Source organism: Anser cygnoides, chromosome 2 (genome assembly GCF_040182565.1).
Source record: "Anser cygnoides isolate HZ-2024a breed goose chromosome 2, Taihu_goose_T2T_genome, whole genome shotgun sequence".
Classification (NCBI taxonomy): Eukaryota; Metazoa; Chordata; class Aves; order Anseriformes; family Anatidae; genus Anser; species Anser cygnoides.
The window spans coordinates 122,968,706-122,995,910 of NC_089874.1; the positions used below are offsets into that span (position 1 = coordinate 122,968,706).

General features: G+C 40.1%; 1 protein-coding gene across 2 annotated transcripts; it reads right to left on the reverse strand.

Moving 5' to 3' along the window:
* Positions 1-437: 437 nt before the first annotated feature.
* On the reverse strand, positions 438-25,508 carry LOC106039063 (kinesin-like protein KIF20A). Of its 2 annotated transcripts, XM_013185921.3 has the most exons (19): positions 25,475-25,508; positions 24,796-24,944; positions 23,630-23,704; positions 20,757-20,876; positions 19,773-19,911; positions 19,490-19,674; positions 15,882-15,978; positions 15,222-15,419; positions 15,031-15,142; positions 13,282-13,353; positions 11,185-11,331; positions 10,406-10,571; positions 8,950-9,120; positions 8,182-8,321; positions 6,145-6,310; positions 4,489-4,606; positions 4,341-4,408; positions 2,583-2,702; positions 438-1,359 (listed from the first exon to the last, which is right to left on the reverse strand). In XM_013185921.3, exons 2-19 carry the CDS (start codon positions 24,925-24,927, stop codon positions 1,087-1,089), a joined length of 2,499 nt encoding a protein of 832 aa, XP_013041375.3. In that variant the 5' UTR covers positions 24,928-24,944; positions 25,475-25,508; the 3' UTR covers positions 438-1,086. The 2 variants fall into 2 exon arrangements, with proteins under 2 accessions (XP_013041375.3, XP_013041376.3); XM_013185922.3 differs by lacking the exons at positions 24,796-24,944; positions 25,475-25,508 and adding an exon at positions 23,794-23,812.
* Between the last annotated feature and the right edge of the window lie 1,697 nt (positions 25,509-27,205).

The following is a 27,205-nucleotide window of genomic DNA, read 5'->3' on the forward strand; positions in this document are numbered from 1 at the left end:
AAAAAGGGCTGTTACAGTATCACGCAGGAAGGCTGCACCACCTAGCGACTCCACAGGAGGGGAAGGTTCTCACTCCAAACTGGGTTCCCTTCCACCATGAGAAGCAACAGAAACTGATTAATTTACAGGCTCTGCTTTGTCCTAAAAATTCTTCAACTCTTAGAGGCATAGTATTTTCACAGTAGTTAAGGAAAACCTCACACTCACTGACTGAAATTGCCCTAAGGAAGCTATTTCAAGTTTTATCGTGCCCCAGTCTTGCTCTTACATCGCGTTAGTAGACACAGGTAAGGAACAAGCAGAGCTATGATTCTTTCAGCTCAGTATCACCACCTGTCAATCACTATGACAGATCAGCCTCAAAGCTTATGATTTTACCTTTTCTTTGGTTTCATTGATTTTCTCACCTTTATAAAATGAACAGTCAGAGCTTAATCTACTAATTGAAAGCTTTATTATAAATAGATTTTTCAGAGTTTAATGCATGTCCTTAGTGGTAAGTCAAACAACACTAAAACAAGTTCCTTTACAAAGTCAAGTTAACCAGAAAATAGCAAGAAGCCAGATAAGACCTCGTTTTAATTCTTTTATGAGGTCAAATGTTAAACAATTTGGGCAGTTTATTCCCAGGAGGGTAGTTCTCAGGTGAAAGTCACTGTATTTTCTGAAGAATCAAGCTAATTTATAAAAATACAAGCTATCTGATTTTTGGGAATCAGCAACAAAAGCAAAATATTTAAAAGGTAATAAGCAGCAGAGGAGGAACATCCCACTTTGCATGAATCACATTTATAAGTACAGAAGACCTCAATAGCAGTTACTCAAGAATTAAAATTGTGTATATTACATATTTTATATATTGATATACATCTCAAATCCCATCCCCATATCAACAGTAAAAGCAAAAGTTTAGGTCTACAGTTACATAGCTCTAAATTTGACCCAACGTGATTTAAAAAGTCTTGCATTAAACATTTGTCAGTTAACATGACAGTAAGGATGGCATCTAAGGGTAGAAAAAAGCAGCTAACAACAGTTTAAGACTGATGAAGCAACCCAGTAACTGCACGTTTCATTAATCAAGTATTATTCTTTTGTTTTATGAGCAAACAGTACATGTTTTCTTGAAGGGGTTGAAACATCTTCACACTTGCCCCAGCCTTTACCAAGAGGTGTACTAGCAGTGCCTGCTACCGTGGATTTCAGGTTAGCCAACAAACCTCTCCGGGGTTTTTGTTGTTTTGGTTCCTCAATAGAGAAATGCTTTTTGTGTTCAAGTTCTTTTTGCAGGGAAGACACTGTTTCTTCAAGCTCAAGAACACGTTTAGCCCAGTTCTGAAGATTATTCATTTCTTGATCCTATGAGCATATGGCTGTGTTAGATGCATGAACACTCCAAAGACTTTCATATAGCTTAATTTTCTATTTTTTTCTATATTTCTATTTTACTATTTTCAGTAAACACCCCTGTGATTACTATGCTAAGTGGCTATTCAGTAGCCATTTCTTCTGAATTTCTTTTATGTAATTAAGAGAACAGCAAACTATTGGGCCATCAGATATAGAGACTAAGTCTGACTGAAGAAGCTGACACTAAAACACTTAGCCACACCATGCAAAGAATTTCAGTTGTTCAAGGAACCAAAAAAAAGAAGGCTTTCCAGTCTTAAGCCACAAACTAATCACTAAAGCAAAACTGGTCAAATCAAAACTCATAAGTTTCCTAACCAGGACTGAATAAATCCATTGAGTGGGCAGAACGCAGTCTTCAAGATACTCTCTAGTCCTTGTGGTTAGAGAGACACACCTTTCTAAGTCTTAACACCAATTAAGAAAAATGAAATGCAATATGAACAATTTTCAGTCTGACTTTACTTGAAAATTAAGTTACTGTCTGCATAGTCCCAAGTCTATCTGATACCAGTCTTACTTCATCTGGAAGTTACATATGAGGCACTGATGCAAAATGTCAAAAGGTCAAATTTCTCATTTTTTACTTCAGAGTCTAGTTGATGCCTAAGGTCAGATGCTGTCAGCTTTATGAAGCTTTTGAAATATTAAGTGGTTTACCTGCCCATAGCTCTTACCCAGCTTGGGCACCTCTGCAGGAGTGCCAATACAGCTTTCAAGTCAAAAATGTTTAGGTTTTGTTGTGCTAACATTAGTGTACTAGCTTGCTTGCCCTCCCTCAGCAGACCATTTCATGATTAGACAGGAGAGAGGATTCCGCAAGTGTTCCAAGCAGTAGTTTCTGTGCTTGACAATAAATTGGGGCATCTTCAGATTGGCAAGAAGTGTCAGCACTGTTTCCCTATCAACTGAGTCTATTACTTAAATTGAAAAAGGAGTCTTAGGAGCCTTGTGTCACAGGATACTAAGCCAAAAAGTGAAACTTGAGGGGTGTAAGTTCAGGAATTTCAGAATGGAACAAAGGAAAACAAAAAACAAGCAAAAACATTATGCTAACATCAAAAGCAGTTAGCGAGACTGAACAGTGTTTTTACATGTACAAAGATGCAGAAACATCAAATGTAACTGCAGAAACAAGCCACGTTAAAGTTGTTTTTAAATGGCTGTCAAACCTTGAGCATGATTGTATGCTTCAGTCTGCTGTTCTCTTCTGCCATTTTTCTGTAGCCTTCATTAGCTTCTAGCAGAGTTTCATTTAATTTCCGTACTTTCAACTTCAGAGATTTTATAAGCTGAAAATAAAACCCATACACACTGAAGTTCAAGACGCCACATTTTATAAGCATTTGGTTTCTGACTAGAACTCATACAGACACTGTAAGCATTTCTGATTAATGCCGAGCTGTGCAAACTGGGAGATCAAAGCAGCGAAGACAAAGACTACTTCTTCAAACCTGCCACGTCCCAACCCATCATTTCTAGTAAAAATACAGCTGGAGTATTCAAGGGCCATTGTGATGAAATTGTACATTGATTGCACAGACCTGGCAATCAAAGAACAGCAGCACAGACTTCTAGAAGTCTGCTCCTTTTCCATACGGGTAGTTGTTAGAAGAATGCTCTCATCTCATTAATACTATTTATGCTCTGACCTGGAGTACAGTTACAACAGAAGGCTTCACCTTTCTGCTAGGAAGATGGATTCTTATATTGGCAGATAAAGTCTTGAGAGGGAAAAGAGTCAGAACCAGCAATATTATATCAATGTTTAATTCTACACGGTTGCAGGGGAAACATCTACATTGCTAAACTGGAAAACCTTTGCCCCGTGTTTAACAGCTGAGTGGGAGGGAAGAAAAGCAGTCGCTCACATGCACAGATACTGTGAAGCAAAGCAGTGGAAGGGCATTGATGACAGCAGCTGCATTAAACTACACTCAGTTCAGTTATTGCCAGGCAGCAATCCCATGACTGACATTTTCCAGCCTCGCAAAAGAATCAATATCGAATCCTCAAATCAAGCGTAGAAGACAAACTTGCTTTCTAGCATTAAAATTTGAATTTGACACAGGAAATGGAAAACGTTGCAGAGCTCTTGAGGACAAGGAGTGGAAAACAAATGCCAGGGCCATAAAACGAGACATTAAACTTGGTAAGGAAAAAGTTATTTCTGGATTATACTTTTTCAATAGAAAGGGATTTAAGTTCACTTTCCATTTACATGGTTTATTAGAACCAGCTGGAACTGTTTCTCCAAACCCTACTCTTATTTGCTACTAGTGAAAGGAGCAAGGCTCATCTCTTCCCTCCTCCCCATCTTCTTTAACACAGGCCTTACAATGAGTTTGAGGTGTGGACTGAGAATGCCTACCTAAAAGATAGTATTTTGTTTTCCATAACACAGCCTGAAGCCCATATTTCCACCTCTACAGGCTATTCAGAACTGGGGGATCTTGTCTGTTTAAAGGACTGAGACCTCACCCCTTATTTAGGTGGATGGTGGAATTCAGTATTCGCAGCAAGGATGGGTTTAAATCACTATTTTGGCTCTAGATCTAAACATCTACCAGATTCTTTTAACTGTTCCCCTGTGTATGAGCAGGCAGCATTTCCAGAAGGAATGCACCAAGGCCACAGCAGCAATGTTTACAACACATTACAATACAAGCCCATATATTTCCCTACTTCCACCTCATATTATGTTTGCCACGTGACTTGTCAGAGCAGTAGACACCTCTACAAGCCACAGTAATGCCAGAACACAGCCAACCTTTAACAAGAGTCATCCACAACTCGGTAAGAACTCTTTTGTAAACTTGACACCCATTTGCAGGAATTTTCATCCCCACAGTGGGATCTTAAAGCATTGAAGCCATGCCAGAATTTAGGCCTGTCATTCCCAGATTTGTTAAGTATTAAGCAAGAGCTACCTCATCCTTCTCTGTGCATTGCTTCTGCAGTCCTTCATTGGCTCTCTTCATCATCTTGTTTGCAAGATCTATAGGCAAAAAAAGAGTTTGATTTTATACACAAAACCAAAAGTAGATGGAACAACAAATATCCAGATTAGATTCCTACCTAGTTCCATGCCATTTTCAGTAGTCAGTATATCTGAATTTGGACTTCCCAGAGCCAACAATCTCTGTGACTGTTCATCAAGTTGTCTTTCCAATTGCAATATTTTACTCTCTCTATCCTGAAAAAAAGAAAGGGACATGGTAGAATTTATCTAAACTTCTACTTAACCTTACCTAATTTTCTACCAAGACCATCTTGGGCTTTGAATCTTCCTTTATACCGGCCACGCAACTGCATAAGAGGCAGATATAACTACAGAGAACACTATTAAAAGCTTCTCCCCCCAAAATGGTGTATAGCTGTGGCTTAAGTGGACATATAAACAGAGTCTAAGTAGGCAAAAAAACACTAACTGTTCTGGTAACTGAGTCATCATCCCCACCCTCAATTCCAGTCTGAACGGCAGGTAAGAGTCAGTTATTTTGTTATTTTGCTTGCCCATTTTTAATTATCTGCCAGCCTGAACTAGCAAGTAAAGGTAAACTAAGTCTTATCTTTTAGCAGCAGCCCAACTTATCTCCATTTATTTTTTACAAAAGCCAAACCAGAAACAGCAGCAAAAACACAAACGGAAACAACAAAAAGAAACAAACACGTTTGATCTAATATTGTTTTAGAACAAAAGAAATCAGAAGTCACACAGGACTGATCTAGAGAATTATTGACAATTGTTTCTAAGGAGACCTCCACAGAGTTTGATCTGGTAATGTTTTGATAGAAAATTAGGTATGCAACCATCTGAGGAGAATAGCCATTACGTGCAAAAATAAGTAACGCTTGTCATACAAGATAAGTATGAAGGAGTTGGAAAAAGGAGAGGCCATTGCACTATACAATATTGATTGTCAGCACCTGAATAGAGAGCTGTAAGCTCAGAAGTGTTTACCTATTACAATGTACAACAGAAAACACTTCCCTCACACCTTGAGAGAATCCTGCTTATTAGTGGACTGAGATGTCTGATCAGTTCCTGGACAGGTGAGTGCAGAGAGAAAACACCTCCCGTGTACATCTTTCCAGATGTGCTACTGTGCACTTCTTTTACAAATACTTATCACTAAGGTAGCACACTCGTGCAGTTCTGAGAAGCTGCACACTCTTTATGCTGTGCAAAGGAATAGTAACCTACTGACACCAACTACTGAGCAGCCCTAGTTGTGAGTACATTCAGATTAAGCTCTCTCCTGTGTAAAGTTTTATTTCTCATCACTGCTTTGTTTTCCATAATCCTCTGTTACAGAGCTTCAGAGCAGAAAATCCATTATTAAAATAGCAATCCTGTACTAAATTGCCCATCTGCCCTTTCAGGCTAACTTTTCACTCTGCACCCTGCAATTCCAAGGATATTCACACAGCCAGACTGCTGTATACACTATCCCTCTAGGTGTTGCAGTCATTGCATTACAGAGAAAGATTTAAGTGAACTGGGCTCTCATAGACTAGGAAGTTTAGGTATATGCTATCAGTAATGTTAGACACAAAACATCTCTATCCGTATGGATAGTTTTAGGCATCAGAATAGCTACGCTGAACTGCTACAGTTATTTTGAATGTTCAGTGTTACATTTAGAACTCCTGAATGAGTCTGAAAAGCACTATTTACAGTTAAGAGGCGAGCTTATCAGCACACAGTTATTAGCAGCCATCAAGTAATACCTCAACTTTCTCTTGCTCAGCTATAAATTCTTCTATGGGAACATAATGGTCTTCAAGTTGTTCCATTGCACACATGTACGCATGTTTCTTGATGGCCTCCTTATACATTTCAAATTTGCTCTCCAGTTTTTCTTCATAGCTGTCTTTCATATCTTCCAAGCGGTTGCTGAGAAGGATATGTTAGTTTATTTAACAGATTAGAATTATACAGCTATTAGAGTTTGGCTACGCATGTTCAACTTGCAACACCAACATTATTTATCTAATAATAAATAGTAAACATAGAAGACAGACGTACTCTTCTCCCCTGTCTCCTTTCTATTCTCAATCATCTTACAGACTTGCATCAAGGCATAACTTCTAGTTGTGCATACCAAACAGAATGCTACAGAAGAGTATGTATTTAACCCTTGAACTCAGCCTTGCTGCGGTTATTCTGACCCTTTCCTCTCTTCCATACGAGAGCTATTAAACACAGCTACAGACCTCAGCACAAACTACGTCACTCTTGTTTAGAAGCTGAAGGTCATAATAGTAGTGGCTAATAGTAAAAATATCTATGTGGTACTTTGTTGGTCTACCACACTACACTACGTAAGCACTTCACAGCTCAAGTGCATGAATCTCCAGTGACACTGAACTTGGTATTTTACAGCTGCAGAAGCGGTAAGCCAGTATCAAGCTAACTTCAGACATAAGCACTCAAACGAGTGGAAATTGATGCCTAGGAGGAATTAAGATACTCTATCACCACGACACACCTTTGTCAACTAACTCACCAACCCGAGTTACAAACCCTTTACCATCACACACAGACACCACTCAGCCCCCAGGAACTACAACCAGTTAGAATCCCAAATGCTCAAGTGATTTTAACAAGGCTAAACAAAGCTCAACCTGAAATCTAACAGAGTGTAAGCACAGTCCTTGCTTCAGTTTCAGTTGAGGCACTGAAAACCTCCTGATATATCTCGAATTCTGTTGGTATACCAGTGATCAGTGCTTGTAGCTACATCACTCTCATAAGACTGCTGTTAGTATGACTTAAAAAGACAGTCTGCATAATATTTTCAAGTATTGGGTTTAGACCATGTCTTGAAAGATCTGTGAACCAGAAGTTTTACTAAAAAAATCCACGAACATGTAATGGTAGGTATGATTACACTCAGACCCGATATTTGAAACCTATTTCTGGGAGTGTGGGCAGGTTTTTTTTGTTTGTTTAGTCTTTTCATTAAAGATAGAGTTTGCTTTGTTTTATTATTTCAGGTTACAGAAAGTACATGTTAGTCTTGTCACAACTTAAAATCTGGCCCAGCAGAGACTGAACATCAGCCCAACAGATAAGTATCACTAATAGCTAGCTTCATGTGTTTGGCCAAAGTCACCCAAACGATTTTGAAGTCAGAGGTGTTAAAGCATAGAGCTTTCAGCTGGCAACTTAACTTTGGGCTAGTGTTTGTTAGCAACTCAAACAGCAGGAAACCATTTTCAAGAAGAGATGAGATAAGAGGAAGTAAATTCAGCTTGAGCAATCTGGACACACTTGAAGAAATCCCCAAGTTAGTAACATAAGTTACTGGGGCTGCCTGCATTAATAAGACAGTAAGATAAGTTCAAAAGTCATCAAGAAGCCAGAAGGAGAGCTCAGAGATACAATTCAAACCACCTGAAGCACACGCATGTATATTAACATGTGGTGACCAAGTGCTTGCCTTAGAGCAATCAGAAGCCTCAGTTAGGTACCTACAACAGTCTTCTGTATTTGCCAAATATTAACGACAAGACAGGACAGCCTGCAGTAATTGCAAGTTACAAAGTTCATCAGAAAGCAGCATTACTTTCTCCTTGTACATAGGAAGAGGCGAATCTGTAGAAGTTTATTTTAATGTTCCTCTTCTCTTTTCATCTGAATCTTTGAAACTAGTCAGCCCTAACTTTTCTAAATAGTATGAGCATGCATGTCTTGCATATACGTAAGTGTATGCCTTTAGATATGTGGAATTCAGTTTTGAATAGGATTGTAACGTGACTTGCCTCCAGGCTTCCTCTGTTTCCAGCAGCTGTCGGAACATTTCTTCTGCCATCTCTCTACGTATCTTCACCTCCAGAAGGAGTTTACTTTGCCTTTCTGCAACTAGCTTCTCTTTTAGATTCTCTGTAGTTTTCAAGAGATCCTAAATTTAACATATTTCAGTTCAGAAAAGAAACTAGAAGTACATATTGATATGCACATCAAAAAGATATGTTAATACAGATGGACATTCACAATGGGCATTTCTCTAAGCCTCCTTCCATGGGGGCTGCACTGAGGATTAAATATTTTCAAATTTGATTTTCTTCTGGTGCAAAGCCAGTCTCCCTCCATCTTGACAGTTTATGCTATCAAAAATATGTCTGGTTTGGTACATTTTGGCATTTAAATATTAATCAGTGGTTAGTTACCACTAGATTATAAAACGTTGTTTTTAAAATGCCACATCTTACCTTCCTCTTGCCATTTCCAAGAGCACAAGCAACTAAATAACATTGTGTTTTAAACAGACATACTACTTCCTTATCTGTCTCATTGTGCAGTCAGTTAAATTTTAGCACTTGGCTTATCTACAAAGCCACAGAAGACCTCCCACAACATTTGTTCCCTCACAGCTAGATCGCTTTAGGTCTAGGTTTACTCAACACTGAGCAGATGTATGCAGTTCTTATTTGACACAGCTTCCAGCACACCTCTTACAACAAGTTTCTAATATCAGCGCTAATAGCAACGGCTTTACTAGGTTCAGCTTTGAGTAGATGTTTATCTACCTCGTGACTCAGAATGGTGATGTCCACTTCCTCTTCTGTGGAGGCTTCAGTACAGCCAGGAAGGTCATCTAAAGATGTGTTAGCATCAAAGCGTACGATAGGTTTGCCATCACCTCCAACTAACTTTGGTGGGAAGTAACCTAAACTTTTGGGCAGGATTGTCTGGATTACCTGAAAAATCCAGAGGTGACCACAATGTTCAGTGCTGTCAATGTTGCAGAAATCAGAATACTAGGAAGTAGCATGAACGTGTTGTTGTATTTACAATAACGATTGCAAGTACATTAACAACATTTTACACGGCTTTTAGCAGATAATTATCTATACAAAAAAAACTACAGTACTTTAGCAAAGTGAAAATGGAAAAGATTATCTACTAACAAACTTGGTGTGGTTGTCTAGAAAGGTGTTCTCTTTCCCCCTAAAATAACAGAGTTTAGCACAGTTTCCTGGAAAGCTGATGAAAAGCTGAGAGCAAACCCCTAAAGCATTTGCTGCTTTCCTGAAATTCTGCGATCAGGATCCAGCAATTCATCCTAATTAGGGAAATATAATAAGTAATTATGTCATAGGACAGCATATTAAAGAAGCTTGTCTCCTCAGTGTATGCTCTTATCTTATTACAAAAGCTGCAGCCAAAGATAATTAGAAAAAAATTCTGAGATGAGATTAGACATGCCGTTACAGACTTGAGAGGTATAAGAACTAGTCCATGCACTAGAAATGGGCTTTTTTTTTTTTGCCGTGAAATAGAATCACCCACCATCCCACAACCTGCAAGAAGCAGCTTCTATGGAAACTAAGTGAACTTAAGACCAGACACCAGCTCCAAGTCCTGAATTTACTGGGAGCAGAGCTAGCAGAAAGCATGAAAGTATGCTTATCTTTGTTGTTGTTGTTGTTTAAAGGCCTGCAGAAGAACAGCACACTACCTTCAAGACTTAACTTACAAAAAGATGCTTTCCCTCTTTGTTATTACTTGCATTTAGCCAAATAGAAGCAATGCAGGCACAAGAGACCTTGACTGGACTGCAAAATGAGAAGCTACTTCTTTTAGTACCACCACTAGCCGCCTAGAAAGTTTTTGAACAATTGTCAGCTTGTGCAAACAGATGCTTAAGTGCACACAAATTAAACAATTCATCAAAAGCTTCAAATTTAATCTTGCACTTCCTAAAATGTACGGCATAACCAGTCACGTTTGAAACTTCCCAGACTACTTTTCAGTGTCTGTGGTACAGTCCTCAACAAGCCACAGACAGCTGCGGCTATCTTGTCTTGCTACCACAAACAGGTTTGAGGACAGGCCAGACTACTGGAAGCCATAGAGAGAAACTGTGCACAAGAACTAATACGACACATCTACAGTCCTAATCACTGAAGTCCATACTATGTGATCATTCCACAAAATGCTAGCAAAACTGCAGAATAGCAAGCAAATTAGATGCACCCTTACCTGTTTGGCTATAGCTGAAAATTTCATTACATGCAGTGTTTCATCATACATGGAAGCATGCTGATTGATGTTTACAATCATACAAGCTTTGCCTTTTCCACAGAAGAATGGCTGAAACAGACGAGTCAATTTGCTCTCTCTGAATGGAATATAGCTTGGCTTCATCCTCGTAGAAAAAAAAATAATGAAAATGTGGAGAAAAAAGTGAAAAGGCCTGTGTGATACTGCAGCTTGGCTTAATTCTGTTTCTTTCAGGAAACAGATCAAGTAAGATGCTCATATTTGAACCTAAACTATTTTGTCTCAAAGATCAAAGTCTTTCTTTTCTCATAAGCTCTCCAACAAATTAAAATATTTAAAGCTAAGAGAAGTGAAGTGCCTGCATCGCTGTTCCCTAGTGTTAGAAAACCATTTTGGCTTGTACCAATATCTAAGTACAGGACATCTGTCAATTGTCTGATGAGTTCACCTGTATGATTTGTTTTGTCTTACTCCCTTCCACCTCAAAAAATACAGGAAGTATATTGCTTATATGAAAACACTAAGAAAAAACTTGGTAGTCTTGCTGCTAATCCCCCCCCCCTTTTTTTTTTATTCTCCACAGTTTTAAAGAAAATTTTAAATTCAGGTATTCCAGTGACATCTGCAATAAAGAAGGCTTAACAATATTTTACAGATTCATATTTTCCTCTTACTATGTGAATCCCTCACAGAAGCATAAACGGACGCTTAGGGTTTCAACCTAACACTCAGCATGATGTTTACAACTCTTTACCTACTTTGGATTTTGATTCTGCTTCAGTGCTGCAATGCATTTTCCAAGGATATGAAGGGAATTATTAATATTTCCTGCTTCTTTTAGTCTGTCTCCAAAGGCTTGTGTTTTATTACACCTCTCTGATCCAGCCAAGTCACAGAAGGACAACCTGCATGCAAGAATTATCCAGAACACACAAACAAACATGTTTCTAAACAGCATAAAAATAGAGTTTGTTTTTTATTTCTTTATACATCTAAGTTGTAAATGTGTAACTCATGTCAGCCCACCTAGATCATGGAATAAGTTGTACTTATTACGTACCTTGTCCAGAAGGCACCATGCAAGGTATTTAGCACAACAGCACTGAACTGTTTTCCCATTGTATATAAAGATATTTCAATAAAATTGCTGCTCCTGAGGCAGTCTATTCAGCATCCTTAAAGAAGGCTGCTTGTAGGCTTCATTTTAAACTCTGTAGGCATTCTTACATTACAAAAAAAATCACTTTAGGAACTCAAATTTTGTGGCAATAACAATTTAAGTGTTTCCAGACAACGTGAGAGAAATGCATAAACAGTTTTGCACTTTGACCATCTTCCACAGTTCAAGGAACACAAGGACAGAAGATACTAGCATGCTTCAATAGTCTGCCTCTTTTGGATGCAGAAGTGGTTTTCTTCTGCAAATAAGCAGCCAGAAGCCTTTCCCAGAACACCTCAGAGTTCTTTGCTTGGCTATAGCAATTATGTGCTTCTAAAGTCAGGCCACTGAATTGTCCCTTGTGACACAGCAGGCTACAATCAGAAAATTAGCCTGGTTAATCAAGGAATTTCACTTTTACTTACTATATTGAGAGCTCTTAAAATACAGGAAGATCTGGAAGTTAGATAATTTACATAACCCAACTATTGCTCACTTACATATTTATTTATATATCATCTTCATAAGATTGTAGCCTTTCACACATTTGAAGTACATATTAATACTATACATACTAGTCATACTAATAAGGCAACTAATAAGGCACATATTTGAACTGTGTGAAAGGCTACAATCTTATGATCTCTATCTATCTCTATCAGTACAAGATTAACAGCTTTTAGAAAAAAGCTTAAGCAACATACCAACTGTCATTCATCTAACAGCTGCAAGCTTTGACAGCAGAATACACTAGACAGGAAGCGGTAAGGAATACAGCAGCAGTCATTTCCTCGGGTGATCTTAGAATTTTTAATCACGGTAACATCTGACACTAAAAGGTGTTATTTCATGGTGAGGTGTATTTGTTACTATCTCTGCTCAGCAGAGACAGATCAGTAGGAGCTATGAATGAACAAAAACATTCTGTTGCAGGACTGCCTTCATTCCTCCATGTCAAACTAAATAGATAATTAATCAGGGAAAAAAACTGAACAATCATTTAAATAGCCAAAAGATTAGGCCACTTCCTCTAAATCAGAAGAGAAGTGTAAGGACTTAATAATTGCTCTAATCAGGTGTGCCTACAGTAGTATTCTAGATGAGGAGAACAGTTTCCAAGCAAATCCCTTGATCCCCTCCTACTGTAGTCTACACCACAGAGCAGGCCCAGAGCATGTCACCCACATTCTTTTTGAGTGAAAATAAACTTGAATTTGTGTTCCAGGTGGACACCAAATGTGCAGCCACAGATATTCAACCCATAAACTGGTACAGCTTGCACCTTCAGTCTTCAGTGTTGGCTGCTGCTCCCTGACTTGAGAGGTTGGCTTCTATCAGCCAAACCTTTGAATTTTGCTGACCTGAATATTTTAGTGTTGTATTACCGAGTACTGCTTTGTCCCCACTCCCACCCCTCCATTACACAAGATATTTCCCCAAATATATGTATTACTGATAGAGTTTTAACAGGTTCCCTCAGCCAAGCTTTTACAGAGTAAGAGGGACAGGAGTAGAAATGTTGCCCTCTCAGGTGTCCAGTCGGTTTTATGCAGCCAGTGCAATTCTGATTTCCTTCTCAGCAATCAGATGACTTGGTTTTTGTATTAAAAGAGAGTTCACCAGTTTAGAAAATCTGATAAGGTGTAAGCATGCTAAAATATTTACATTCTGGTAATCAGCTGAAGCATTCACTTACTCTGAAACTCCAAGAACATGTGGTTGATGTTCATCAGTTAGCTTTAGCAGCCGGATTGAGAATATACTGTGACTGGAATGGAAATAAGCCCTTTTTAGTAACCAGAATTATGAGAATTAAGCAGCCACTGAAGCAAAGTAAAATGTGTAATGTTACATAAAATTCAGTGCAAAAGAACAAGAATTCACTGATTTACAGTAGTTACTTTTGCAGTGCATTCATCCAGCAGCAAAAGGCAGAAATAAAGCTTTATTTTGGAACTTCTCGTTTTCTTCTATACAGGGGAAGGAAAAATATTGCATGAAACCTGGAAGCTGTCCTGAAAAAAAAAAGCCAGTTCCCTGAAGTCTACTGATCAGAAAATGAGTACTGAGGTGGCCACTTGGTATACAAAATGTAGATGGTATCTTAACTCAGTGAATCTGAAGCATTAACTTCCTAGAAATGAATAGGTTAGGGACCAAGTTAAGGTTAAACAATGCTGTAATTCTTTCTAGTTCTCAACATACACAATTATTTGTTTGGTCTCAAAATTATTCTCAGTTTTCCAGAACGGTTGAATTTTCAATACTTGAAATGCCATAGTTATTCTGTTTCAGACATCAAGCTGCAAAGGCAAGAAAATGGACATATGCTAACTGATACCAAAGAAAGCTCCAGAGCCATAAGTGCCCTGTCCCCAGTTTATCCAGTAAATCAGGAAGCATGTACTATAGGAGACAAAATTCTCCAGTAAAGATTTAAAGCAGTGCTTTAGCCCTCAACACCAACCCACAATTAAAGAGTGAAGTTTCTTAAAAATAAAAAAACAAATTACACACAGCATGGTTCAGGAACAAGCTAAGTCTAAGTCAGTGCATTCTCTTGAGCAAATAAATATTAAATAAATATTACATGCTAGGCACAAAACTCTGCCAGAAAAGCACACATTTCTATTCTGCACTATAATCTTTAGTGAAATTCATGTAGAAGCATAGCTTGAGATTTGATGGAAGCTGTTGTTAGCTAATACAAAATGTGTAGCTATTGCTTTTTAGAGAAAAAGCAGCCTCAGTAACACCATGATTATATTAGTTGAATATGCAGCATGTCCCTCCACACTTAAGAAACAAATTAGTAAGAGGACTTTAGAAACAATTAGGAAGATGGTTTCAACAGAAAATATACCACCTTATTTTATTAACTTCCTCCCATTTGATTAAACCAGTCTCTCCTTAACTCCCCTCCCAAAGCTGGCTAAGAGCTAGGGTCTTAAATCTTAAGATACCAGGCAAGCTCAACTACAGAACAGCAATCTTGCAGCACCAAAAGGCACTGCAAGACTCACTCCTTCCTACATTCCCTATTGACAGGCTCCTGGTTTCATGCTGGCAGTATAATTCTTGGCAGAATTATCCAACTTTTCCTTCAAAGTCTTTGCGCAGCCCTCCCCAATCAGTCATTAACACTTGTTAAAATCTATAGGCCTGATAGTACTCAAAAATAGATAAGACTTGATCTTTTTTGTTGTCCAAAGCCATGAATGGCAACCCAAGTCCAGCTACTGCTGAGGTCAAAGGGCTTCTCTACACTTGTCCAAGCTTTCTTCCAGAAAGAATTTCAATAATAAAACCAGAATCAAGGAAAGTCTTAAGCTAATGTTGAAGAGTGGTTCATTTCACAGATATTCTGAAGTTTTCTCCTCCTTTCCCCGCCTCCCCATCCTTAAAAGAAGAGAGACAGAGTATTCTTATAAAGAGAGGAACAAACCTCCTACTTGATTGCTCATTCATTCTAGTACAAGCAAAGCTTCGGTTCTTGTTTCCTATTTTTAGTATCTTGCAGGCTTCTTCAGTACTCTGAGTGTTAATCCACTTTAAGTCTGTGAAAAGAGACCTTTTACACTTCTGATCTCCAAAGACATTCTGTGAAACTGCTGAGGTCATAAGCAGCACTGTTACCTTTAATATAAGAATTGCCTCCTTGATCCTCACAAATTCTTAAGACTCTACGCTTCTGGTTTTTAGATGTAGATAACACACTTAATAGATCATACACATATTCGTTATAAATCTCACAAAAGGAAATCCACACAGATGCTTGTGTTCTTTGGCCTGTATTGGTCCTAGGTGTGTCAAGTGGAACAAAGTTCTTCTCTCCTAGCCAAAAAAGAAAAATAGTTTAGTGGTCAAATGACATGAATAAATCTTAATATCTTAGTAGCCTCTCATGTTGAGGCAGTATATAGAACCTTATAACACGAGGAGGTTTGTATATATGCATTGTACAACGAGATATAAGTACTGGAAACTGAGTTTACCCAGAAATCTTCATACTTCATAGCAGCCATGTGTACCCAGAACATGCACAAGTTCTAAGCTATTCCCCTTCTAATGCAAGCTTTCAGCACGTTAGCCATTAGTTTTGCAGAATGAGATCTCCCTCTCCCCCCAAAAGGAGCAAAGCTATGACAACATATTTTACACTGTTACTCTTCCTCCGAGTTCAACTATTTAAATTTGGTAAAGTTTTTTGATTTGTAGTGCAGTATAGAGATTTTTAAATCCACCAATAGTTACCCACTTATATTCCTAAGTTCATTTTTCCCCCCAAAGACTTACCTAGTAGATCAGAAGGCTGATTTTTTGAAGTACAGTTGGAAGAAGTCAACTCCACGTGACACATATTTGTAACAGCACCTGAGATACTTTCCGTCTCCTGGAGGAAACAAGAGACTGTTACATCCAAATGAACGGACTACTAGACCAGCAGAAGTGAAACGTGACAGTCATTCGAGTATTTAAGATTTAAATATTGAACTAGCATAAACTGTTAAGCCACCCTGACTCCAGCTGTGATAGAAATGTTTCTGACAATACTGAACTCAAATCAGCACGTGTTCTTTCCCTCCTCACAAGAATTATTGCCCTCTGCTACTCCAAGCAACATGTCTTGGGGGCCACTTGCCACTATTATAGGAGAGACGTTACAGTTCAGGGAGAAACAAGGACATCTGTCAGATTGTGACTGCCCAGAGCGCCTTTATGGACTAGTGGACAAGTCTGAACAGTATTTTGGGTCAACCGAACTGGAGAAATAAGCCTCTTCCAGAGACAGGTGGCAGGGTAGGGGGCAAAGGACAGACAAAAGCAGCACTTAACAAATAAAAGTCACAGGCTCGTGCCAAGTCTGTGAGCATGAGTCAAACTTACTTTTTAAGACCTCACACCAAAGGGAAGCGATGGATTCCTAAAGGACTCAAAGATCTGATAAACCAACAGCCTATGACTAAATTAAAAGGCCATAAAAATTCTGTATAGATAACAGCACATTTTGAGTACACACCTTTGCTAAGTTTCTTCACGTCAACAAAATTTAAAAACCTGCCAAGACTTGTCAAAGCATAGGCTTCAAATTATCTCTAGGACAACAGGTGTAACAGAAGTAGCATCTCCTACTAGTTAGAGATTCCTACATCTCCAGGTAGGACTTCCCTCCCTGCTTCCCCATATTTTATGCACCTGTGTAAGTTCTCATTAGGGCATTCGCATGGATTTCCCCAAACCCAAAGCTAAATGGAGGTCATCCGACAGCAGAAGAGAGGAACAGATTCAAAAAAGCAGCAAAAGTCACACCATGGTCTAACTATTAGAGTGCAGGGAGATGTTTATTATGCATCATTATTATGGATTACCTACTGATGCCTATGGTACCCACTTAGTATATCTAAAATGTAATCTTCACAAATAGCAAAGTACAGAGTACAAAGCCAGATCTCGCCTTTATAAAACGTAAATAGCATGCAATTTCATTGCCATTAATTTAGAAGTGTTCATTTTACAAAGACTGCACTGTCAGTATGTTTATGTTGCTTGAGTAGTTACAAGTAAAACCACAAGCTGGGACTCTATTCATTCCCTTTGTAAAGTACAAAGAGAAATTCTAAAGCAGGGAGAGAGACTCGCATGTGTACACCCATGAAAAACTGAATGTAAAAAATATTTGTGCACATGATAACAAATAAGGTTTTGTAACAAGATTTTAAACCTGAGTGAATTAGCCATGATTCTATACTATTCTTCAAATCATAAGATTACAGGGAAGAACACTAAGACTGACTGAAAACAAGTGGGAACAGGAACTGACTTTGTCTGCCAGTGACAGAGGCTGACATTTAATAGCAAGTAAGAGAGCAGGTGGGAATAGGAGTGTCAGTAAAGCAGCTTTTAATACAGCAAAAAGCAATATTTAACCCAGTGAAAAGAACAAGTAAAGGGAAGGAAACAGGGTGCAAAGTACACCAAGCAAGTTTTTGCAGCAGTACTGTATAGCAAACAAACAGCAGAACATTAAATACAAGGGTATTACGGTAATTCAGAGCAGTTTAAACAGAGAACGAAAGGAACAGCAGATTCTTTCTGCATGACTTGTAAACTGAGCCTGGGAAAAGGGCCCACAGAAATCCATGTAAACCAAAACCAAGCCCACCAAACCATATCTGCTCTCAGATTACAAGCCTGAGCGAGCATCCGAACAGTGATGCTATTCACAAGCTATCAGGAAGCATGCCTTCAGCATGGGGGACAGCTGAGCTATCAGCATGGAAGCATTGTAACATGTAAGCAAGTTCTTGTTACGCATTATTTTCTATTTTTACCTTTCTTTCCTGATGGTGGAGTCCTGCTTGCTTTTCACTGCAGCGCATCAGCATCTAGATCACCTACTGTAACATTCAGCAGCTAAACTATTAGCAAAGTCAGACAGTGACTTAACAGAGAGGAATGTTTGTGAAGTATGGCATTATCTTCAAAACCAGCATTTGACCTCCTGTTCTAGACTCTGACTTCCTGCTTGTTCCTTCTTGTAAGCTGGTAGGTTGCATAAAGATTTTAAAAAATATTTACCCTCTATCCTCCTGATCATCTCAATTTTTCTTTAAGACCCTCAACAAGACCCTCACCCCCTGCACAAGCACACACACAAAGTATGAGTGAGCTTTTAAGACTCACAAAATAAATACACAGTCTTCAGACCTTTTAGATTTTTTAGTCTGAGGTCTTACCTCAAAAGTTGATCAGACTGACTAAAGTTCACTTTGCAGAATTTAAATTAAACAATAGAATTTAGAGGGGAACTTTACATATGAATTGGAGTCATAGAAGGATATTCTTCCTGAGCTAACCAAGTACTTGAAGAATGTTTGTATTAAAGGCCAAAAAAAGAAGAAAACCCAGGCAATTGTTACTTCTATACTTCCCAGAATTCATTCAGACTTGCTCTGAATCATAATCAGCTGAACCTACTGAATTTTGGCATAAAACATGGAATCGTACTTCTGATTTACCAGAAGTAAATGATCAGAACATAAGGAAAAAAAGCCAGACATCCTGTGAAAATTTGCAAACAGACTTCCAAGCATAGGAAAGTCAAGCATACAAGGGTGCCCATTTTTGGATGAGAGCCGTTTCCTACCCTGCAAATAACAGAACTCACTAGATATAGAGAAGTCTCTGCTATTGGAGCTATTATACCGACAGTCTTGGTGTTGAACTAGATGATCCCTAAAGGTCCCTTCCAACCCAAGCCATCCTGTGATTGACTCAGAGACCAGTAAGATACCTAAAATCCCCCTAAAGCAGGCTGCAGTCCTTTTAGGAAAATCATTTTGTGGCATTTCATTTTACTTGCTGTTATCAGAGAACTTTCTATATGAAACCGCATATATAAACCACAGGTTTACAAGTTTTTAACCTGCCTTAAAACCATCTTCCACCAAAAGAGACTCCTCCTCTTTCCTGCCCCTGCTGAAGAGTTGCCATCATCTCCTCTGAACTAGCACTGGAATTTGAGCAGCTGCCCAGAGAAGCAGTCTGAGGACCTGACCCCAAAGAAGATTCAGTAAGCAACGACGAGAAGCAGGTTTTAAGATGGGTCAGCTCTTTCAGAGGCTTTTCAAGGGCTAGGTGCCACCACTTGGAGAACTGCCCCTCTGTGGAAATCCAGGCTTTGGCTTTGCAACAGATTTTGTTTTGAACTGTGTGCTGCTGCAGAAAGTTCTTGCAGTTTATCCCGAGTCCCAAAACCACCAGCTGCCTTATTATGTCAAAGTTCATAAAGAATCTATACTGTAGACTAACAGAAATCTAAAGAATCAATAGTGAAACAGATCACCTGATATCAAGTATTTAAGAAGCTTTATACAGTAATAAGGAAGTATTCGGTCACTGACCTCTTTCAGTGATGCAAGAATAGCAGCTTTAATGGCTTCTTCTTGTTTAACTTGTGCATCTTCTAGTTTCTTAACATCACTGCTCAAATATGGCTTAAAGTTCATCTTCAGATACTGTCTTCCCCTTATGTGGTTAAAAATCATGTCAAGTGAGCGAGGTAAAATACCAAAATCTTTTGAAGTTCCTTAAAATAAGGGGAGATCAAAGTTTAGATATTTGTACAAACTTCTCATTGAATTTTGACTTGGTTGATATAGATGCTTTTTGGCAAACTCTTTATACCTTGGATAGTGAATGTCTTGCCTGCATTTGTAACCCCATAAGTAAACACCAGTCCATTCACTCCATTAACGTACGCTCTTACTATCTCTTTTGTTGAGCCTTCAAAAAATTCACTTTGAGAAGTTTCTGGTCCAAAGACCTTGGGGAAGAGAATGGAAGAAGTGAACGATACGTGCATAAAGAAGCTTAACGTATCAGAGCATTGAACACTAAACAGCAGTGACTAGTTTTGTCAGAGCAAGCTGAGTAGGAGATATCAGCTTGTTTTCTGCAGAACGCCTGCTAAATTCTTAGAGATACTCAGATTCTTTAAAAGTATTTTCCTACTTCTAAAATAAACTGCTCAGAATACTACTCAGCACGTACTGTTTAATGGATACCTTCAACAGCTCTGCTAGTGATGCACAGCTCCCTCCTCCTCTGTACCAACCACCCGCAACTGAGGAGAAGATCAGCAGTTACAGCGGCCTAAATGAGTCAAAACCTGGAATTGTTTCTCTTTTGATATGGTAAGAACAGAAGTTTTTGTAGTAGGTAACAGAATTAAGAAATTTTTCTCCATTATAGAAGGTTTAAGCAGTTAGGCTGCTGTTCTTTCAAAAGTAAGTCCCTAAACACATGCTTACATAAGTCCCTTTAAACATGCAATTTCCTGTAACACTTTCCAGATGAGGACATCTGCAGGAACAGCAGAAACACAGTAAGTTTGTGCCTACAAGAAGCGCCTGTGGCATCTAATCCAAGAAAAAACAGAGCTGCCAAAGAAGCTTCCTTGTCTCATTTAATAGGAAACTGCATTGTAACACAGCTCTCTTGACAGCCTGTAAGTAAATAATAAGCAGTCTGCTGGGTTTTTAATGCCACAGTACCAAAGATGACAAATCAAATTGCACAACGTAGTAGAAAGACTCCAATTTTTATCACTACAGTGGATAAATAACTAAAAATAACTGTAACTAAAAACAAGAAAAAAAGTTTGCTTACCTGAGAAAAGGTGAACCTGTGCACAGACTGACCAATCCCTCTCTCACTGTTTTTCATCGCAGAAGACTCTTTGGGTGCATGAAGAATTACTGTCTGGGGATCTTCAATAGTTACACAACCCTTAAAAAAAAAAAAACAAGAGAAGGTAAACTAAAACATCACAATTATTTAGGTAAAAACCTATGTAAATAAAGCTAATGTTTTCATCCATTTACCACAACTCTGAACTCTTGCAAAGTTTATAGATAATCTCTTTTGAGGTGTGTAACAACTCCGGAGATAGTCACTTCACATGAAAACCAGGGTGTAGATAAAGTTAAGGCAATTGTCTGGAGCCTTCTAAGAGCTTTAATCTTTTTCTTGGATTCCTTTCACCAACTTTTCTCACTTTCCCTTTTTCTCTCCCTCTTTTCCTTCTCCCCTTCTTCCTTTCCTCCCTCCCTTTTCTCTCCTCTTGTGCCCCTCTCCTTCTTTTTCCCTTCCCCTGCCTCCTTCCCTTTCCACCCTTCCCTTCCTCTCCCTACTCACCTCCCACCCCAAGCTGCCGTTTCCAAACCCTAGTATTTTGTGACTGGGGCTTGCAGTATAAAAGCTATGAAAACAAAGCTATAGAGAACCTTAAAATGATTGAAGTGGAAAAAAGGCAATGTGAAACAAGTTATGAATAGCATAAATGAAGTAAATTTGAAGCATACCCTTTGATTGATAGATGGTGTTATCAGTAGTGAAGGAACCTGAATTAGTTTCAAGTCTAGTTTGATTGCTTTTGCCCAACTAAGTAAAAGGCAAGATACAATTACCTGGCATTCACATCACTAGGTAAACGTAGAATACAATACAACAGGAAAATTGATTTTACACCAGACAGGCTACCAAAACCACAAACTGAACTGTCAATATAGCCTGATGGTGTTTCGAAGTATCAGCAGCAGTGATTAGCAATTGTAGCTAAATCTGACATCTGTGTGCAGAGGCTGGCCACACTAACAATCCACATGCAGCATGTACACAGGAGGTACTGCTTTGCCTAGCAGTCTCAATAACAAGTTGGTCTGACAACTCATTTAGCAGCTCTGAGAGGCTGGGTACTGAGTTTAGGCCAGTCATTTACTCACTGTACCAGGCTCTAAGCCCCTGTGCTCTCTAACGTCCCCTCCAAATTGCAGGATGAGGAATGCAGATTACCTGTGCTAAATCCTAATGAGCTACAGAAGGATCCTACCTCAGCAGCACATGCCATCAGCTGCCTCCAGCCTCACAGAAATAGCAAATAGAGGCCCTGAAGTAGTCAGAACTGCAGAGCTGTAGCGTGTACCTCTCATTGTCTACCCCAGCTAACCCCACAACCAAGTTGGCATGAGTTGGACCACTGCTGTCAGCATACATACCAACCACATCATAAAATGGTCGGAGTGAAAAGGGACTCCAAAAATACCCTAGTTCCAACCCCCTGCCATGGGCAGGGACACCTCCCACCAGCCCAGGTTGCCCACAGCCCCATCCAGCCTGGCCTTGAACACCTCCAGGGATGGGGCATCCACAGCTTCTCTGGGCAGCCTGTGCCAGGGCCTCACCACCTTCTGAGTGAGGAATTTCTTCCTACCATCTGATCTAAGTCTGCATCTGCAGAACAACTTTCTCCAGAGTCACTGATAGGAGAGTAGGATCACTGCCAGTTGTATCAAGAACAGAATTTCATCCTGTGCTTATGCCTTGCTTGCATATATCATTATTTCTATAAGCAACAAGCGATCAGTTAACCTGAGATTTTGCAAACGTTCATAGTTTTGGGAGGCTGAGAAAGCCTTCATACCACGCAAAATACTGTACAGCTAACATCTTGGAAGATTAACAATTTTATTATCTACATGAAGACAAAAGCTTTAAAACAAAAGTCTTCAGCACTTATTCTTCTCCTCCCTCACTGCTTTTAAGAGCATACAAGTAGTTTCGTTGATGGTCAGGCATTCAGAATTTCCTATTCCAAAGAAGGATAGGAGACAACTTGTAAAACAATTTGATTTTGTAAATTAATTTATCCTCACAGCCAGCTCAGATGGCTGAATGACACCAAATTGGAAATACTGTGGCAGTGCATATTAGCCAACAAGGACTGACTAGGGAAAACTATATTGAAATTGGGGAAAAAATTCCTACTGAAAAAAATTGAAAGGTTTCACCTCTGGCAGATTAAATGCTAGAGCACACACGAAAAAAATGAAACAGCAAATCTCAAGAAGTAAATCAGAGCAAATATTAAATCCTTCTTCAAACAGGTCAGGTACAAATTATAAAGCCCATGGGGCCTTGCAAAGATCAGGGCTGACAGACACACTGCAGAGAGCTCATCCTCCAGGGACTGCTGAGTACAGCAGTGTCTGCAATGGGGGAGTAGGGAAGGAGGAGAATCGCTGTGTTTGCACGTGCACGTGTGTGTGTAAAACACCAAAGCATCTAGAAGTGACAGAATAAACTGTAAAAGTTATAACTGTAAAAGTTATAGAAAAAAATGACAGGAAGAAGAGCAGCAAATCAACCAAGACCAAGCATTTTGGACATTCCCAAGAAACTCAAGGGTCAAATACGTGTATTACTCTTAGAAGTACATGATATATTACATGAAACTTTCATTTTTTGAGCTGTGTACAGAGACAAGAGTGACAACTTTTAAATAACATACCAATGTTGTTTCACAAGAGCTACAGGTCTGTATTGGGTAAATTAGTAAAAATTGTGATAAAGTCATTTACACAGGTATCCACTAATTCTATCCAGAAGAAGTACATGGCTTTAAAAAAAAAAACGTCACAGGTTACAATACTAGATCTATTTGGGGGAGAAGAAAAAACTTGTTTCTTAATTCTACAACTAACCTGAGATTCATGGTTTTCCAGTTCTGCTACAGAAAAGGGCCTCACCCTCAAGAAAACTTTCAAAGGTTGGTATGCCTATTCATAAAAAAAAAAAAGCATTGTTATAACAGCCTCTTTTAAAATAGAACAGCCCCAAACCATGCCAGCATACATCTCTGATGTACTGTTTCCTATTTTATCTTGCTGCCTCCCTCTCTCCTTCCTTGTGAGGTTCACACCCTGAGCTGTCACTTGCTTCTCGACCTCCTAATGCCCTGAAGTTACCCCCTTCCTCCACGTCACCCTACAACTTTGTGGTCTTTTCTATGATGAAGCCGATATTTTGATTTAAAAAAAAAAAAAAAAAAGCTATTGGAGGTGCAAAATGCACTGTCTCCACCTTCTGGCCTCCCTCTGTATTGAATTCGAGCTGCAGTTTTTAATTGCCACTCCGTGTTTCTGCACTTCCATTTTGTACAGAGCGCGTTCAGGTAACAGAGCGACACACTCCTACCTTCAAGAAACCACCTCTTTACCACCACCTTCCTCACAGCAACAGCTCTCCCTTGCTAATACAGGCTTTTCCACACTGCTCCTCATACAAAGGTCTCCCTGTTGAAGTGAAGTGATAGCAGCGACAGGGGGATTTTGAGGGACCCCAAAACTCCCTCCTTTCCCAGAGATATTCAGAGGCCCTGCTTTGGCAACGTGATTCAGCAAAGTCTCACCAGCTCCCCACAGCCTTCCCATGACCAGCACACTGCTCAGTGTACAAGGTTAAACCACCTGAGTGCAATTAGGGAACCTACTACTCTAAAAAATGAGCTATGGTTATACCATCTTCAAACACAGGCTGCAGCAGAGCACTGAAACTTTATTTCCAAGCACCTAAGAAGCTTTCGACAAGGATCTGTATCCTTTTTTAGGTTACTGATAGGAACATTACGGTCACATTACATTCAGTACAATTACTGAAATCCTTTACTTCTTCCTCAAAAGCTTAGCATGCACCACTGAGTATTGACCACCTGCATTTGCTACAGGTTATAACCTATTTGTACACGATGAGTACTAAGCAGAATAATCACATCTTGGGGGCAGAGCACTTCTTACTGAAGAAATGTTTGCCTGAACTAAAGCTTGAAAAATAAAATAAACAGAAAGCATGTCACAAAACCAATCCACACCTCCTGCTCCTCCGGGTTGTACAGTACTGTTGACTCCATAGGCGAGGGGTTACCCACCAAGTCCAGAAAAGAAACTGATTCCAAGATATCAGATACTTCTGCAGGGATACAGCTTTTCCCCTCATCGTCCATTGCTCTGTACAAAGGAACTTGTAAGAAAAAGTATATATCATTTTTTTTCACAGAACAAGCCAAAAGACACGGGGAAAAAAAAAAAAGGAGCAAGGTACTGTGTATGTGATCAACCAAAAAATACCATTTTTTTTTTTAACAGAACAAGCCAAAACAGACAAGAATAAAAAAGTGAGCAGGGTAGTATGCACATGATCAACAAAAAATATCATTTTTTTCACAGAACAAGCCAAAATACGCAGGGAGAAGAACAGGGAACAGGGCAGTATGTATAAAACCAGCCACTTCTGAGGAAAACAAGGTGCCCAGGGCAAGGCTGGGAGGAACCCTGAACACACCGGGGCTGTGCTTGGGAACCCCGAGGCTGGGGCACACGAACCGCCTCGGCCGGGCGCCCCTTTCCCCTCAGGGCCGCCCCACACCCCTGAGGGGCCCAGCCTATAGGCCCCCCCCCCTCCCGCCATGACAGGGGGCGCGTGCAGGGCGGGAAGCCCCAAGGGCGGGAAGCCGCAGCACCGCGCCCCCAACGGGCGCCAACCGCCGCTACCTCGCCGCGCGCGCCCGAGCCCGCCAGAAGCACCCCCAAGGCGCGCGGGGAGCGTTTTGGGCGGGGGAAAGGCGGGCGCTGATTGGCTGACGGGGAGGGGGCGGGGCCAGCGCTGCGGGCGGCAGGGGGCGCCCGCTGCGCGGCGTGAGGCGCTGGGGGGGGGGCGCAGCGCGTGACGCGATCGTGAGGCGGCTCCGGCCGCCGTGAGGGGAAGGGGAGCTGCGGGGCTCGGTGTGGGCAGCGGGCGGTCCTGCGCGGGGATCGCGGCCGTCACGGAGCCGTGTGGGCTAAACAGGCGTTGGGGAAACGGGGGAGCGGGGGAAGGGGCTTCGCTCTGCCGAGCGGGAGCGGGGCTGAGGCACTGAGGTGCCAGGGTTTGCTTATAAGGGTAGGGCGGGAGGACAGAGCCGGAAAGCTCACAGGAAGCTCGCAGGGCCCCAGCTGATGGGTGAACGCAGAGGGGACGTATCTAGGGGGCACTGTGTGAACGAGACAGTCAGACTTGTCAGCCCTCTCTGCATCCTTCCAAGTGCATTAGGTCAGCAGGTTACTGGGTTAGGCTGAGTGAGGAAGACTTGGGTGCAATGTAGCTAGTCATATACAAAGGTCAGCCAGTAACACTCCCCATCTGTTAGTTGTCTGCCTGTTTATCCCCTCTAACCTGACCGAAGTCATGAAGTCCTAAGAATGCTTTTCAGAGCACCCTCTAAGATAAAACTAACTTTAAAAATGACACTAAAAATATGTGTCAGGCAGCTCATTTATAAAACATTACCAGAGATGGATCTTTAGGAAGACACTGCTTTTTTGCCCTCTATTGACGCATTTCTTTGAACAGCTATTCCTACCCAGTTCCCAAGGAAGCAGGCTAGCAATGTGTAAACGTGACAAGATTTCTCACCTCCTCAGTTCACCACAGCTCTTGAGCCTGCTAAGACTAAATCCTTCTAAGGAAGGCTTTAAATTTAATGAAATTAAGACAAGTGGGCAGATGAGGGACTCCTGCATCCCTTGGCAAAGAAAGCTCAAGCTTTGGCCTCTGTTTTGGGTCTTGGTGAATGCAAAGGGAACATGAGGCCCTCCACATAAACTTGCGTCCTCATTGCTGCTTGTTTAATTAAAGTTCTCCAATGTGCTCAGGGCAGAAGCTAGAATGGCAGCCTCATCTTAAATGCATGAAGGGCATTACCTGACTCAGGGCTTTACCTCTTGTACATTTAAGAATCACCTTTCCTCAAAAGATTAGTTTGCAGAATAAACCCAAGCCCACACAACCACACCTGAGAGCCCCAAGTAGCAACAAATAGATATTTTGTTGCTTTACATAACAAAGTATAGTTTACATTTTACATTGCTTTTAATATTCCATCTATGAAAATCTAAACCTCAAAAAAACTAGAGTTCCACGGCTTCATTTTGACTGTGGTTCTACAAACAAGTCTAGAAAGAACTTGCTATATTCAACATAATCACCACAGATTAATTTATTTTTTTAACAGCCTCAACTATTGGACTGTGAAAAGTGTGGGGAAAAAAGTGCTGCTTTAGTTCAGCCTTGCATAGCAAAAAAATTCAAAACCCTGTAAGTTTACATAGGCATCAGTTTTAATGCTATTGCTCGTCTATGATTTCAGCCAAAATTGAATTACTGATTTTTTTTTCCATAAAGGATTCAAGTGCTGTGTATGTCCATACAGTCAAACTCTAAAGAAACTGTGATGCCCAAGTTTC

Bases quoted from the DNA above. Each gene is read 5' to 3' on its own strand.
- LOC106039063 (XM_013185921.3), bottom strand. From the start codon at position 24,927: ATGGACGATGAGGGGAAAAGCTGTATCCCTGCAGAAGTATCTGATATC. The intron at 15,420-15,881 runs GTAAGTCTTTGG...TTTTTTGGCTAG, and splicing joins TCAGCCTTCTGATCTACTAG to GAGAGAAGAACTTTGTTCCA. The intron at 11,332-13,281 runs GTAAGTGAATGC...TCTTGCATGCAG, and splicing joins CATGTTCTTGGAGTTTCAGA to GTTGTCCTTCTGTGACTTGG.